The sequence below is a fragment of the Salvelinus sp. IW2-2015 genome, linkage group LG12 (assembly GCF_002910315.2).
Source record: "Salvelinus sp. IW2-2015 linkage group LG12, ASM291031v2, whole genome shotgun sequence".
NCBI lineage: Eukaryota > Metazoa > Chordata > Actinopteri > Salmoniformes > Salmonidae > Salvelinus > Salvelinus sp. IW2-2015.
In genome coordinates, this window is record NC_036852.1 from 12,728,065 (window position 1) to 12,742,993 (window position 14,929).

A 14,929-nucleotide genomic window follows, 5' to 3' on the forward strand; every position below is an offset into this window, starting at 1 on the left:
AAGTTCCTGGACATTTCTGGGGGGAATGGCCCAAGCCCTCACCCCCTGATCCAACAGGTCCCAGACGTGCTCGAGGATTGAGATCCGGGCTCTTCGCTGGCCATGGCAGAACACTGACATTCCTGTCAGGAAATCACACGCAGAACGAGCAGTATGGCTGGTGGCATTGTCATGCTGGAGGGTCATGTCAGGATGAGTCTACAGGAAGGGTACAACATGAGGGATTAGGAAGTCTTCCCTGTAATGCACAGCGTTGAGATTGCCTGCTGTGACACCGCCCCAGACCACGACGGACCCTACACCTCGATCCCGCTCCAGAGTACAGGCCTCGGTGTAACGCTCATTCCTTCGACAATAAACGCAAAGTGTTTTTCAGAGTTAGTAGAAAGGTATCTTTAGTGTCCTACGTTTTCATAACTGTGACCTAATTGCCTACCGTCTGTAATCTGTTTGTGTTTTTAAAAATTATCTTTGAAAGACAGGGTCCTGAAAAAGGGACATTTCTATTTTTGCTGAGTATCTATCTATGTAGAACATTTCTGGTCCCAGTCCATCCCAGATTGTCAGGTAGGGAGCTTAATTTAACCAGCTCAAGACACAAACAAACACCATCATATCCACGGCACAGTTCTAGACAGACACTCGGGCATGTAAACCTCTTACTAGAACACTTGTTCCAAAGGCTAAGGTGACAGGTGAGTAAAGTGGCCACAATAACATGTCATTCAGCCCTAGTTGTGGATTCTGAACATATCGAAATGTTTCCGTTCTAAATTCCCAGAGAATCAAAATGTTCTAAGAACATTGAGTAGTGGATATGTGAAAATGTTGTTTAAAATGAAGCACAGTAGTTTGAAATCTCATCAGGGACTCAGTCTCACCAGTACATCAATTCTGTTTGATTTCTTAGTCAAGGTGGCAACATAATTATTTTGGGGTAAAGAGGATATTTTGGTTCTTTGGCCATATTCCTAGTCCTCCATATTCAATAGGAGCTCTCTAAAAACAGTCCCTACACTACACCCTTGTGGTAGCATTTTACACCATATGTTGAATAACATGGTGCCTTCGAAATTAAAAAACATGTTATTCACAGAAAGCGGAAATTCAATAACTATTATTGGAGGTAGAATGGCTTTAATTTAGGCAGATGGTAAACAAAGACAAAGATATAAAAAGGTGTCTGAAAATGGCAAATGCCACAAAAATCAAGTGAAACTACATTTTTTTATCAAGGACAAACAGCTCAGAAAAGTGACATTTTTGTGCAACTCAGTCCAAAAATTCCCCAAGATCAGAATTGACTAAAAAACAAGTGACATTTCCTTTTTAGTGTGAAACCATCAAATCTGAACAGCAGTGCCGGACTACTGGATTTACTTACAGAATTAGCACATTTTGCCATGGTGCAGAGAAAAAAGTGAAGTTTTCTAATGCTATTCTACACATTTTGTCATCAGGCTAAGAGCAAATTTTGACAAATACAGTTTTAAAGCCAATTTCCTACAATTCTACACTTTTGCCATTGGGCAGATTTTTTGTTTTATTGGTATTTTATAATGCATCTCATTTTGTTCACATTTTGCCATGAGGTTAAGATCATTTTGCAGTTTTAAACCTAAATTTCCTACAATTCTACACATTTTGGTATCATATGCAACAAAAACATGGGTTAGGGGCCCGGGGGCACATGCCCAGTGCCTGTTCGGTAACCTGGCCTAGCTGAGCAGTTGAGCTCACTTGATGAGTAATCCCTCTGTATTAAAGTAGAAACAATGTGGGTGTACGTATGTGTACGTCTGTGAATACCAACCCCTAACTCCAGGGAAGATTCTCAATTGCATACTCCTCTCATCCTCTCTCCAGCTCCTCCAATAGGTTTGGAGATGGTCAGAGGGAAGGGACCTCTGGCTTTTTATGAGAAGAATACTAGGAGAGAAGAGGCGAGGAGTATACAATTGAGATTCTCCCCAAGACTACTTCCTTGTAGTCTTCAGCAGGCTCTGGGGTAAACGTTCCCCAAGGTACAGATCTAGGATCAGCTTCCCCTCCCACAATCCTAACCTTACCCATTTGTGGGGAAAATGCAAAATAGACCCAAGATCAGCATATTGGGGCTACTTCACCCTACACCGTTCAGCAGCAGCCCCCCTTGGTTTGCTTGCTGGACACCGGCCCATAGTCCTCCAGGTCAATGGTGGGTGAGGCCTCGCTCTCCGACCTCATCCTCAGGATGGACGGCAGCACCAATTCGAACAGCGTCTCGAACAACTCGTCCACGTTGGCACCCGTCTTGGCGCTCGTCTCAAAGCACATCCTCTCTGCAGGCGGGCTCACACACTCATCCAGCGCCTTGTACCGGAGGATACGCTGGTAGAGCGCCACGGCGTCCTCCTTTCGAACCTCTCGGTTGGCCACGGGGGAGACCGTAGTAGGGGAGGCTGGAGGGATGAGGTGGCAGGCATAGAGCGGTGTGTGGACGGGGTAACCCCCCTCATAGTCTTCTTCCACATTGGGGGGGTCAGTAAGGTCAGCCTTGTTGCCCACCACGGCGTAGATGCAGTCGTGATTGGTTGTGTCGGTGAGAGACAGGAAGCGCTCCTCCAGCTCGGCCAGGCTCTGCCAGTTGGTCACGTCGTAGGTAAGGATGACAGCGGACGCGCCCCGGCAGTACATGGAGCCGAGCCCGTGAAACTGCTCCCGACCTAGTAGTGAAACATGAAGCATGTTTAGATGGTTACATAGTGTAAGGAATCAAGAAGGGAGAGTGAGCTTGTCCAAGGTGGTCTGCGAACCCTCAGCCTTCTGGGTAACAGACTTGCACCCTAAGAACTGTTCCAAGAAACCCATCTCCCTTGCGGGAGTCAATATGAGGTAATAGGTATCCCCCTTTCCCTTATATGCTTTTATGAATGCACGGTCGCTCCACAATACATGGGCAGACAGAAACTTTTACCATATATACCCATTTGTATTATGCTGTGGGTATTCCACACACAAAAACTACTGGTTGCTGTATTGAATGGAAAAATCCAGTCACTCAAGATAAGATGTTATCTTCAGTTGAGCTCTGTATGTAAAGTAGACCTAACTACTGTGGCAAGCACTACCTCCACCCATTCTTTCCTCACTGTAAACAATCCTCCCCCAAAATTAGACATAAAATACAAATTCAATTTTTTTTCTTGAAACCCTGTGAATTTGGAAAATACATATTAATGCTTGCGTCTGTCAACAAATTACGCTTGATGGGTATAGTATAATTCGTTGCAATTAGTCTGTCTGTGCACTTAAAAATGCTAAATAAAAGTAGAAATTGACACTGCACTTTCCCCATGTGCTATACTAGTACTGGAAATAAAACATTTTATCATAAAAAATACCTACCTGCGGTGTCCCAAAGCGATATGTTGTAGGGTCCCCACTGCTTTAAGTAGAACGCACCGCCGACGGTACTAATGGTATCATTGAACTGTTTATCCATGTACCTGTGTAACAGAGAGGTCTTCCCAACGTTCATGTCCCCCAATATAACCAGTTTCACGTCGGGCCTCCTCGCCCTTTTCATTTCAGGCATGGGTCTTTTCATTCTCCGTCTAGACACCCGAACAGGCGACACGATCTCAAAAGTGCAATTGACTTTCATTAAAAACGTATTTGATAAAATTGTCAAAGCAATTAAGCTTCCTTACTGTTCCAGTCTGTCAGGTGGCCTTCGGTTTTGACATGCATAGAGCATGTGTCGGTCTAAAGTGAAAGAATGCATAGGATTTACCAAACCAACCGTGAGTCAACTTCTACCCATTTAGCATCCACCGCAGAATAAAAAAAGCATATGACTCGTTTCTACATGAACGGATATATCAATGAAATTGTGACACAGCTTGCTCAATGATCAGAGTTCACTCAGAAAATGATGACAGGGGAAACTTGGGCGAACGACTGCTGGACGTTTTAAAGTACTATCTGGGCAACGAGCATGCAAGAACATCAATCAAATTACTGAGATTTGATTGGAAAATGTAAATGTGCTCCACCAACCCAAAGAGGGGTTCCCCTTTAAATTTGCATGGGTGTAGCTATTGTATTTGTTGTGCTATATTTGTCTTGTGACGTTTATTTGATAACAATTAATAAACTGAGAAATGAACGTTTAATCACAATGGTTGGCATATTTTTACTTCTATATTTCCACCCCCTCTAATGTGTGTGTGTTGATGAAATCAGTAGCAATTAGTATAATGTAACAACAGAAAGACAAACACTGAACAAAAATAGCAGGCAAAATCCACTGGACAACGTTGGAGGCAGCTTATGGTAGAGAATTGAACATTAAATTATCTGGCAACAGCTCTGGTGGATATTCGTGGAGTCAGCATGGCAATAACACACTCCCTCAAAACTTGAGACATCTGTGGCATTATTTTGGGTGACAAAACTGCACCTTTTAAAGTGGCCTTTTGTCCCCAGCACAAGGTGCACCTGTGTAATGACCATGCCGTTTAATCAACTTCTTGATATGTCACACCTGGTGGATGGATTATCTTGGCAAAGGTGAATTGCTCACTAACAGGGATGTAAATAAATGTGTGCACAACATTTGAGAAAATAACTTTTTTGTGCATATGGAAAATGTCTTTGATTTTCTATTTCAGCTCATGAAACATGGGACCAAGACTTTACATGTTGCATTTATATTTTGTTTTAGTGTGTAATAATTTAAATGGCATTTTGCACAGGAATAATTTGACAATTCTGATTTCAAAAGATTTACATATTTGATAGTCATTCCCCTGAAATACATTTTACTTTGAATCAAGTAGCTTGGTGAAAAATATTTTACATTAACAATATTTTATATACAATTCTGTCAACACTTTTTTGCAGACCTAAGTATAATTTTATGACAATCCCATTTATAACTATGTGATAGTATCATATCCAATGCCTGTGATATAGTCCAACCTGCCCTATGACAAATTCCATTATACCAATCCTTCCAAAGTCTTGAGTAAACCGTCAACATCATAGCAGCTCCAACCATGTCCAACCATGTCTCCCAGTCTTTGTGGTAGTCCTCAATCTTCATACAAAACTCAATCTAAGCACATTCTGTTCGCAATTCTGTTCTATTATTTCTTGTCCTGGCCAGCTGGCCTCTTCTGCGAAATCTCCCACGTGGAGTTGGGGCCTCTGTCCTGAATCCAGAAAAAAAAAGAACAACTTGAGTCATAATGAAGGAATGTCACCCAGTTAAACCTCCTCATACTACAAACACTCAAGTCTTTCAAGCAAGTTATAACAGTATGGCATATTTTGCAATATCAGTTCATAGCTATGCAGGATGTATTTTTAGACAATAGATGGCATAAAGTTTCTAAGTGTTCAACTTCTTGGATTAGTTTTACTTTAAAACCTAAGGTTTTACTTTTGAGGAAAAATACTTCAAGTGTTAAATGTGATTTTTTTCTTCATTCAAATTTTACTTGCCTAAAGGAAATCTGACAATTAAATGCTAAATGAGAGCTAATCCAGTGCTTCCAAAGCTTTCTTTACTCATGTCATTCATATTCCATTTACCCCGCTCAATGTAACATCGATAGGTTTAGGCTTCTACATGATACTTGAATTTACCCTATACCCATCATGAGGTTGCTACAACCTAACCTACATATGTAAGTTTATAACGTATTAACATATGGAGTTTGAGAGAAAGGTGGCAGTGACACATTCAATACCGCCTTGCACACTCTTGCCTGCATCTAGTCCAAACATTTGTTCCATTTTACAACCAAAACAAGAGTTTCTATTGCAGGTCGGTCCATCCCATTTACTTACATTTAAGAAATGTTTTGCAACAGAATTGGCAGAAGGAATACACCCCTGATCACCCGCACACACAGTTCACTTTCATAGCAGCCACATACAAACAGCATCATCACCTTGCTCGATGTATAATTCCTTCTCGCATCTTACCTTTTCTCTTCACTTGTGGACCTTGGTGCACAACAGCTGTCTGTGACCCAGTGAAAAAACCTCTCCAAGACAAATTTTCATAACATACCCGCTAACCGCTACACACAGCCTACAATTATCACCATATTAGTTAATGTCACAGTCAACATAGCTACTAGAAGTAACGCGTTAGTAAACCCGCTACAATATGCTTGGGTGTTATCCAGATTTTTATACTGTTATTCTGCCATTCTGGGATTTATGCTATTACCAGCTTAGCATACAAGGGGGCGCTAACAATACAAAAAGTCCATTGGGTGTCTATTACCAAAATGCTAACAAAATTAGCACAAGTAATTTGCACAGTTTCTCTCGTTCATTTTAGCTTGTAAATGTCCACACTTTTGATTGGTAGGATAACGTGTCAGTTAATGTTGCAAGAGCTCTGATATGTTGGAGGACGTCCTCTGGAAGTTGCTATAATTATTGTGTAAGTCTATGGAAGGGGGTGAGAACCATGAGCCTCCTTGGGTTTATTGACTTCAATACAGAACCTGAGGACGGAAACTAGCTGTTCTCTGGCTACACCATGGTGCTACCTGAGAGAGTGCTGTTGAGGCTACTGTAGACCTTCATTTCAAAACAGTGTTTTAATCAGTTATTTGGTGTGAATATATTTAGTATAGATTTATCTAAAAAGGATAACTTTCTTAATGTTTCACTATTTTTAATGAAACTCACTGAGTAGGATCGTCTTCCCCTTCCTCCTTTGAGGAGCCTCCACTGACCTACACACACACTAACCCTTATGTGCACTCCCATAGACGCAAGGTCTTTCCGCAGGGTGTCGCAGGCCTTGAGGAGAGGTAACTTTTCGGAGCGTTGTCTTGGACTGGCATGGGCGGGCTCTCCAAGGGGCGTGTCTTCCACGGACAAAGCGAAGGCCCGCACATCGCTACGGAAACGAGCCAACTGCTCCACCACGTTCTCTAGGGTCCCCGAAGAATCAACAGAATGAGCCTCCTGAAGATGAAGAGAGGTGAGATATGGAACAAGTAAAGCAGTTAGGGTTATGGTCCTGTGTGGCTCAGGTTTGTGGATTCGATTCCCACGGTGGACCAGTACAAAAATGTATGCACTTACGTGTATGCACTTACACTTAAGTCGCCCTAGATAAAAGTGTCTGCTAAATTACTAAAATGTCAAATGTAACATAAAATGGTTATAATTAACCTGATTTTAGGCCAATAATAGGTGCCATTTTAACCACAGAAAAAAAGTAACTTGCATCAAAAAGACAACATACTACCCCATACTACCAATACTGCTGGCATTTACATCAAAGAGATGGTGGCAATCGTTTATGGACATTTACCATTAAAACGGTGCAGACACACAATCATATGTTGCACTGGAATAAGGCCAGGATTCAATCCAATCAGTGGTAGATCCGTATAATAGTGCTTATTGATATTTAAAGTCTATTTCTGATTGAGCCGACATATGCTGCATTTACTGTGAATACGGTCTCCGCGAACATTGCTTTAAAAGGTGCAAAGCCCGATCGGATTGAACCCCGGCCTTAGTGGTGCGCTGAGTATTTGAGGAGATACACTCCTATTGTGCCGTCATAATGTCAGCCAGCTGTGTGTTACTATGAACTTTAATCTCTGACCTTTCTGTCCAGCAGGTCGACCCCCAGGACATCAAAGACTTCCCTGATGTAGGTGAGGAAGGCCCCAAACACAGCTGGGCTCCTTGGTGATCTGTCAGGCTACTCAGACAAGGCACAACAAGTAACAGTGAACCATTCACCATACAGTACAAGCCATCCCCTTATGAAACACAGGAATATCTACATGAGAAATTGTGTCATCTTTGTAACAATTCAATGCAATGTGTGAAGGTATGACTTGTGATTATGTTACATCTTATTCAGGTTAGTTGTGTGTTGACATGCTGAGACGTTGACTTTCTTTGCCTGAAACTGTTCCTCAGAGTGGTACGCTACATTTGTCATGGTTCTCATCTTGGACAGGTTACCTTAGTGACGGGCTGAAGATGGCGGTTCCCATGGTAAACAAGGCTCATGATGGCATTAACGACCCTTGGCGTATCAAAGTCATCTGCCAGCGCTCTGACAACGTTTGCTTTGGTTTCAGCTAACCTTGAAAACACAGACGCCAAGGAATTGGTCGAGGTTAATCTGCTTACCTTCCGAAGGACATGGGATATGGTAGGAAAATGAACTGTTCAACCTGACCTACGACACTTAAACATAGATAAGTGACCCACCTTGTGTAAAATATGCCAGTGAACGTATCACCCTGACAAAGGCGTCATCAGAAACGAAAATGGCAGTAATGTCTCAATGAACTGAGAATGCACGTGACTCTCCTGATGCGACGTTCCTGCACTAGAATGAATGTGTGTGTGTGTATTCAATGCGGTACTACACTGCATATAAAGTATAATAGCAGAAAGGAGATGTAGGCCCTACCTTTCCCATAATGCCCCCTCCTGCACAGCCTGGCACTGCAGCTGGCCCCTCATGTAGGCCTGGGCATCATGGGTGAAGGCAGTAATGGTTGCCAGGGAGCTCTGAGCTTCGTTCAAGCTGGCGTCACTGTAGTCGATTGCTGCGAACAACAAAAAAGATGACCCCAGAGCTCAACATCACTTGAGTAGAATTAAAACCAGTTTACCATCATCAAAACAACCAAAAAGGGTTCACACCTGATCTGTATTTGGTCAGAAGGCAGAACATTCGGAATTCATTGGCGGAGTACGATTCTAGGAAATCCTACAAGTGAGAGAGATGAATACACATGAAGTACATATTACCTCAATTAGGAAGAATGAAGGCTTGTTATAAAACGAATTACCTTTTCTATAGTGCAAGCCTGAAACCATGTAATGATGTTTATTGATTTAAAAGTAGTAATGTACTGTAGATCAACACTTTACCTTTATCGATATATAATTATTCAAGGACTTTGACATTTTCTCAGCACTTCCTTTAAGATGTAAATGTCCTGCATAAGAAAACAAAGTAAAAGTAGAAATACAGATATTAATTATCTCCATCGTTACCCATGGAGGACTTGAGTAAAGCATAATCCATGTAAGTGGACATCAGTCATGTTAATTATCTTTCAATCTAAATAAAACCGACTGAAACATAAAGAGACTCCCTTGGACATGTACAATAAGAAGAAAATCATTTCCGTTTTGCTACGGTGTGCCCTACTGAATACGACCTACGTGTCACGGGACTGTGGAGTCCTACCTGAGTGCAGGAAGTAGTTCCCCCACTGGCCACACTGGTGGTAGGCCTCACACTGGGCGATCTCATTCTCATGGTGAGGGAAGGCCAGATCGACGCCCCCAGAGTGAATGTCCAGCTGACTTCCAAACACAGAGCTGGAGACCAGAGAGGTGAGAGTAAACCTTCGGAAAACGGATCGAAATGCATTCCCATATACTTTCAGCCCAAAGTGACAGACACCAGGGGGATTATTTAACTCCATACGGTGAACTCCCAACATATAAATTACATGGTGATAATAAAATGCATATTTTATCAGATTAAACACAAGCCATGGAAGGTAGGCAAATATTTCTTGCTGTGACAGAGAATGAGTTGAAAACAAAAGCAAAGACATGATGATGACCTAAAGTAGCCTGGTTCCAGATCTGTTTGTGCCGTCTTGCCAACTCCAGTGGTCATTTTCATTGGCAAGACAGCACAAACAGATCTGGTACTATGTCAGTCCTAAATGATGAATATAGGGTTATTCTTCAATAACCAAGGGTTAGTAAAATGAGGTTGGCACCTGGCAATGGTGGAGCATTCGATGTGCCAGCCGGGTCTTCCCTTGCCCCAGGGAGACTCCCAGGAGGGCTCCTGCGGCTTGGAAGCCTTCCACAGGGCAAAATCTCTGCTGTCCCGTTTCTCTGTGTCCCCTAGGAAACAGTATGTTAAAGCTTAGTTCCTACCCAAAACATGTATCAGTTAGTCAATCATTGCCTATGGTTTTGAAAAAGCATAATGCAGTCTTCCAAACACAAAGGAAGTACAATCTAAGCTAGATGCCCTCAATCTCACACAAATTATCAAGGAACCCACCAGGTACAACCCTAAATCCATAAACATGGGCACCCTTATAGATATTATCCTGACCAACTTGCCCTCCAAATACACCTCAGCTGTTTTCGATCACTGCCTGCATCCGTTATGGGTCCGGGGTCAAACGACCAACCCTCATCACTGTCAAATGCTCCCTAAAACACTTCTGCGAACAGGCCTTTCTAATCGACCTGGCCCGGGTATCCTGGAAGGATATTGACCTCATCCCGTCAGTAGAGGATGCCTGGTTGTTCTTTAACAGTAATTTCCTCACCATCTTAAATAAGCATGCCCCTTTCAAAAAATGTAGAACTAAGAACAGATATAGCCCTTGGTTCACTCCAGACCTGACTGCCCTTGATCAGCACAAAAACATCCAGTGGTGTACTGCACTAGCATCGAATAGTCCCCGCGATATGCAACTTTTCAGGGAAGTCAGGAACCAATACACACAGTCAGTCAGGAAAGCAAAGGCTAGCATTTTCAAACAGAAATGTGCATCCTGCAGCTCTAACTCCAAAAAGTTCTGGGACCCTGTAAAGTCCACGGAGAATAAGAGCACCTCCTGCCAGCTGCCCACTGCACTGAGGCTAGGAAACACTGTCACCACCGATAAATCCATGATAATCGAGAATTTCAATAAGCATTTCTCTACGGCTGGCCATGCTTTCCTCCTGGCTACCCCAACCCCGGCCAACAGCTCCGCACCCCCGCAGCTACTTGCCCAAGCCTCCCCAGCTTCTCCTTCACCAAATCCAGATTACAGATGTTCTGAAAGAGCTGCAAAACCTGGACCCCTACAAATCAACTGGGCTAGACAATCTGGACCCTCTCTTTCTAAAATTATCCGCCACCATTGTTGCAACCCCTATTACTGGTGTGTTCAACCTCTCTTTCGTATCGTCCGAGATTCCTAAAGATTGGAAAGCTGCCACGGTCATCCCCCTCTTCAAAGGGGGTGACACTAGACCCAAACTGTTACAGACCTATATCCATCCTGCCCTTCCAAAGTCTTTGAAAAGCCAAGTGAACAAACAGATCACTGACCATTTCAAATCCCACCGTACCTTTTCCGCTGTGCAATCCAGTTTCCGAGCTGGTCACAGGTGCACCTCAGCCACGCTCAAGGTACTAAACGATATCATAACCGCCATCATTAAAAGACAGTACTGTGCAGCCATCTTCATCGACCTGGCCAAGGCTTTCGACTCTGTCAATCACCGTATTCTTATCGGCAGACTCAACAGCCTTAGTTTCTCAAATGACTGCCTCGCCTAGTTCACCAACTACTTCTCAAATAGAGTTCAGTGTGTCAAATCGGAGGGCCTGTTGTCCGGACCTCTGGCAGTCTCTATGGGGGTACCACATGGTTCAATTTTCGGGCCGAACCTTTTTTCTGTATATATCAATGATGTCGCTCTTGCTGCGGGTGATTCCTTGATCCACCTCTACGCAGACGACACCATTCTGTATACATCTGGCCCTTCTTTGGACACTGTGTTTACAAACCTCCGAGCTTCAATGCCATACAACACTCCTTCCGTGGCCTCCAACTGCTCTTAAACGCTAGTAAAACTACATGCATGCTCTTCAACCGATCGCTGCCCGTACCCGCCCGCCCGCCCAGCATCACTACTCTGAAAGGTTCTGACTTAAAGCACCGCCTTATCTCAGCTCACTGGTCACCATAACAACATCCACCCGTAGCACGCGCTCCAGCAGGTATATTTCATTGGTCATCCCCAAAGCCAACACCTCTTTGGCTGCCTTTCCTTCCAGTTCTCTGCTGCCAATGACTGGAACGAATTGCAAAAATCGCTGAAGTTGGAGACATATCTCCCTCACTAACGTTAAGCATCAGCTATCTGAGCAGCTTACCGATTGCTGCAGCTGTACACAGCCCATCTGTAAATAGCCCATCCAACTACCTATCTCATCCCCGTATTGTTTTTATTTAATTTTTTTCTCTTTTGCACACCAGTATTTCTACTTGCATATCATCATCTGCACATCTATCACTCCAGTGTTAATTTGCTAAATTGTAATTTCTTCGCTACTATGGCCTATTTATTGCCTTACCTCCTTACCCTATTTGCACACACTGTATATAGATTTTTCTATTGTTATTAACTGTACDTTTGTTTATCCCATGTGTAACTCTGTGTTGTTGTTTTTTGTCAAACTGCTTTGCTTTATCTTGGCCAGGTCTACCTGGCCTACCTGGTTAAATAAAGGTGAAATATTTTTTTTTAAAGTATGACAAAAACATGTCACAATGAAGTGATGTAAACACGTACCAGGCTCACCAACTGCATCTCTAGCACCCATAAGCTTGCCGTAACGGTCCCCGATGGACCCGATATCGAAATACACGTCCCCTGCAGAAGAATGAACACCTGGAATTCAGATCCTGCAACTATTTACAAACTGATCTTGGCTTGAGAAAGTAACAACGAGAATGTATCAACAATGACTTTTACATATAGACATACCTTGTTTTGTGGCATAGGCGTGTTCATTTCTGATGATGCCCTCAATGAAAGCCACGATTTGAGGTATATTCTCAGTGACCCTCAAGTACACAGCAGGAGGAAGAACCTTGAAAAATATAAATAAACATGCATATCTTTGCCAACATATCAAATATATGTGCAGTAATTAATATATGCAGGGTAAGTACTATATAATACACAGCTAACAAAAGCTCAAATTTCTTCCACCCAGCAAACATTACATACTCACACACCTTCAGGGCTAACATGTCATTTTTAAATTCCTCCTCGTACATTCTGGCGAGGACTGTTGGAGATATGCTATTCTGCAATGTCATCAAAAATATAATCAAAGTACGAAAAATACATCAATATCATCAGCACAACAGCATCTCAATTATAAGGGCTGCATTGGAGGAATAATAAGCCTACCTCCAAAGCTCTTCTAATGATTTTATCATCGATGTCAGTGATGACCATGACATGAATGACATTGATGCCAAAGACCCTGGATAGAACCCTCTGGATAATGTCAAATCTGACATAGGAACTAAGAGAGAGATTAAAGTTCAGCCGTTTCAGTACAGCAAAATCAACTTATGACATTTAATTTTGTATCATTGAAAATATACTTTGAGAGTGGGTTACCATGCATGCCCCAGGTGAGCATGGTCATAGACAGTGGGTCCACAGCTATACCTGCAGTAACAGTACAAATAGTTACTACCGTCAATACCCGGTCAGCAGCAGTAAATTAGCTATATGAAATCCCATGTTTTCCATACCAAGTAGCAATTCCTTCCTTCGCCAATACCAGTGGTTCTTTCTGTTTGGTGAGGCTGTTGTAGGTCTTCAACCCCGTGTCGTATCCTGTTGGTCGAGTCCATTTCTTCCCCACCCCTGTACATGATGCACTGGGTCTGAAGATCAGTTTGCTTGGTGACACTAACGTTAGCTGAGTGTCCTTTGAGAAAGCATACCTGCTTCTTAATTTCAATAGAAGCGGCCTAAATATTGTTATGCAGGGCCACATGGTTACAACTGAGTGCAAAAGAATAGGATGTACCTGGCGACGGAGCCACTCGTCCAGTCTCTTGTGTCAAATGTGACAGACAAGTAGCTAGCTAGCTTGACAGTTCTCAATATAGCTAAGTAATGTAGATTAGCAGGCAACTCAACTGCCACTTCCAAATGTGTCGTTAAGTCGTCCGTTGTGCCTGATCGCTACCTCGACATGCTTCAATATTTGATTGTAAAGCCCACATGCATAAACCGAATCTTGAAAGCTGCTGTACTCGGCGTTACAAAGTTGCATTCCGTTCACAACTAGCCTCGTACAATACATCCAGATCTCGCGAGCTCTTCTTCTATGATATAATAGTGGTCCGCAAACCAACGTTAAAGGTGCATGCCACCACCTACTGTGCTGGAGTGTGTGGTCCTTCACGGTTTATAACGTTTCTAAATCCTCCTACCTAACGCAGTACTTCAGAGAAAATAAAAAAGAGCACTACTAACTTCTAATAGACCCTTCCCCATCCACAAAATCCTTTCCCAACCTGAATGACCCTACACTTCAATCCAACCCTCTCTTCAACATACTTACAAAAATAACAACATATGCTCCACCGTTTCATCGACCATACACTCCAGACACAAACCATTCACATGCTTGCCAACCACATGTAATGACAAGTTCAATGTACAATTTCTTAAGCGCAATCGAGCAAACACCAACTCTTCCTTCCATTTACATAAGTATTCAGACCCTTTACTCAGTACTTTGTTGAAGCAGAAATTGCTGCCACCACCATGCATCACCATAGGGATGGTGCCTGGTTTCCTCCAGATGTGACGCTTGGCATTCAGGCCAAAGAGTTCCAACTTGGTTTCATCAGACCAGAGAATCTTGTTTCTTTAGGTGCCTATTGGCAAACTCCAAGCGGGCTTTCATGTGCCTTTTACTTAGGAGTGACTTTCGTCTGGCCACTCAACCATTAACACCTGATTAGTGGAGTGCTGCAGAGATTGATTGTCCTTCTGGAATGTTCTCCCATCTCTACAGAGGACCTCTGAAACTCTGTCAGAGTGACCATCGGGTTCATGGTCATCTCTCTGACCAAGGCCCTTCTCCCTCGATTACTGTTTGGCCGGGCAACCAGCTCTAGGAAGAGTATTGGTGGTTCCAAACTTCTTCCATTTAAGAATTACGGAGGCTACTGTGTTCTTGGGGATCTTTAATGCTGCAGAATTTATTTTATACACTTCCCCAGATCTGTGTCTCAACACAATCCTGTCTCGGAGCTCTACAGACAATTCCTTCGACCTTATGGCTTGGTCTTTGCTCTGACAT

The 14,929-nt window shown here is 43.0% G+C and overlaps 2 protein-coding genes across 3 annotated transcripts; both read right to left on the reverse strand.

The window, feature by feature from the left end:
• Positions 1-1,795: 1,795 nt before the first annotated feature.
• LOC111971057 (ras-related protein Rab-20) lies at positions 1,796-3,926 on the reverse strand. Its single transcript, XM_023997859.2, has 2 exons — positions 3,388-3,926; positions 1,796-2,705 (listed from the first exon to the last, which is right to left on the reverse strand). The coding sequence occupies exons 1-2, from the start codon at positions 3,644-3,646 to the stop codon at positions 2,137-2,139; spliced, it is 828 nt and encodes a 275-aa protein (XP_023853627.1). The 5' UTR covers positions 3,647-3,926; the 3' UTR covers positions 1,796-2,136.
• Positions 3,927-4,937: 1,011 nt separating this feature from the next.
• Positions 4,938-13,920, reverse strand: cars2 (cysteinyl-tRNA synthetase 2, mitochondrial). 2 transcript variants are annotated; one of them, XM_023997860.2, is made up of 15 exons: positions 13,362-13,920; positions 13,225-13,275; positions 13,009-13,126; positions 12,831-12,902; positions 12,577-12,682; positions 12,382-12,462; positions 9,792-9,921; positions 9,245-9,378; positions 8,923-8,990; positions 8,692-8,758; positions 8,456-8,594; positions 7,999-8,122; positions 7,631-7,729; positions 6,760-6,978; positions 4,938-5,198 (listed from the first exon to the last, which is right to left on the reverse strand). In XM_023997860.2, exons 1-15 carry the CDS (start codon positions 13,607-13,609, stop codon positions 5,133-5,135), a joined length of 1,722 nt encoding a protein of 573 aa, XP_023853628.1. In that variant the 5' UTR covers positions 13,610-13,920; the 3' UTR covers positions 4,938-5,132. The 2 variants fall into 2 exon arrangements, with proteins under 2 accessions (XP_023853628.1, XP_023853629.1); XM_023997861.2 differs by lacking the exon at positions 13,225-13,275 and having other exon boundaries at positions 13,362-13,711.
• Positions 13,921-14,929: the final 1,009 nt, after the last annotated feature.

Excerpts from the sequence above, each read along its gene's own strand:
- LOC111971057 (XM_023997859.2), bottom strand. The coding sequence starts at position 3,646 with ATGAAAGTCAATTGCACTTTTGAGATCGTGTCGCCTGTTCGGGTGTCT. Across the intron at positions 2,706-3,387 it reads ATCGCTTTGGGACACCGCAG|GTCGGGAGCAGTTTCACGGG; the intron begins GTAGGTATTTTT and ends TTTCACTACTAG.
- cars2 (XM_023997860.2), bottom strand. The coding sequence starts at position 13,609 with ATGTGGCCCTGCATAACAATATTTAGGCCGCTTCTATTGAAATTAAGA. Across the intron at positions 9,379-9,791 it reads GAATGCTCCACCATTGCCAG|CTCTGTGTTTGGAAGTCAGC; the intron begins GTGCCAACCTCA and ends TCTGGTCTCCAG. Across the intron at positions 8,123-8,455 it reads GAGGGGGCATTATGGGAAAG|GTTAGCTGAAACCAAAGCAA; the intron begins GTAGGGCCTACA and ends TGTGTTTTCAAG.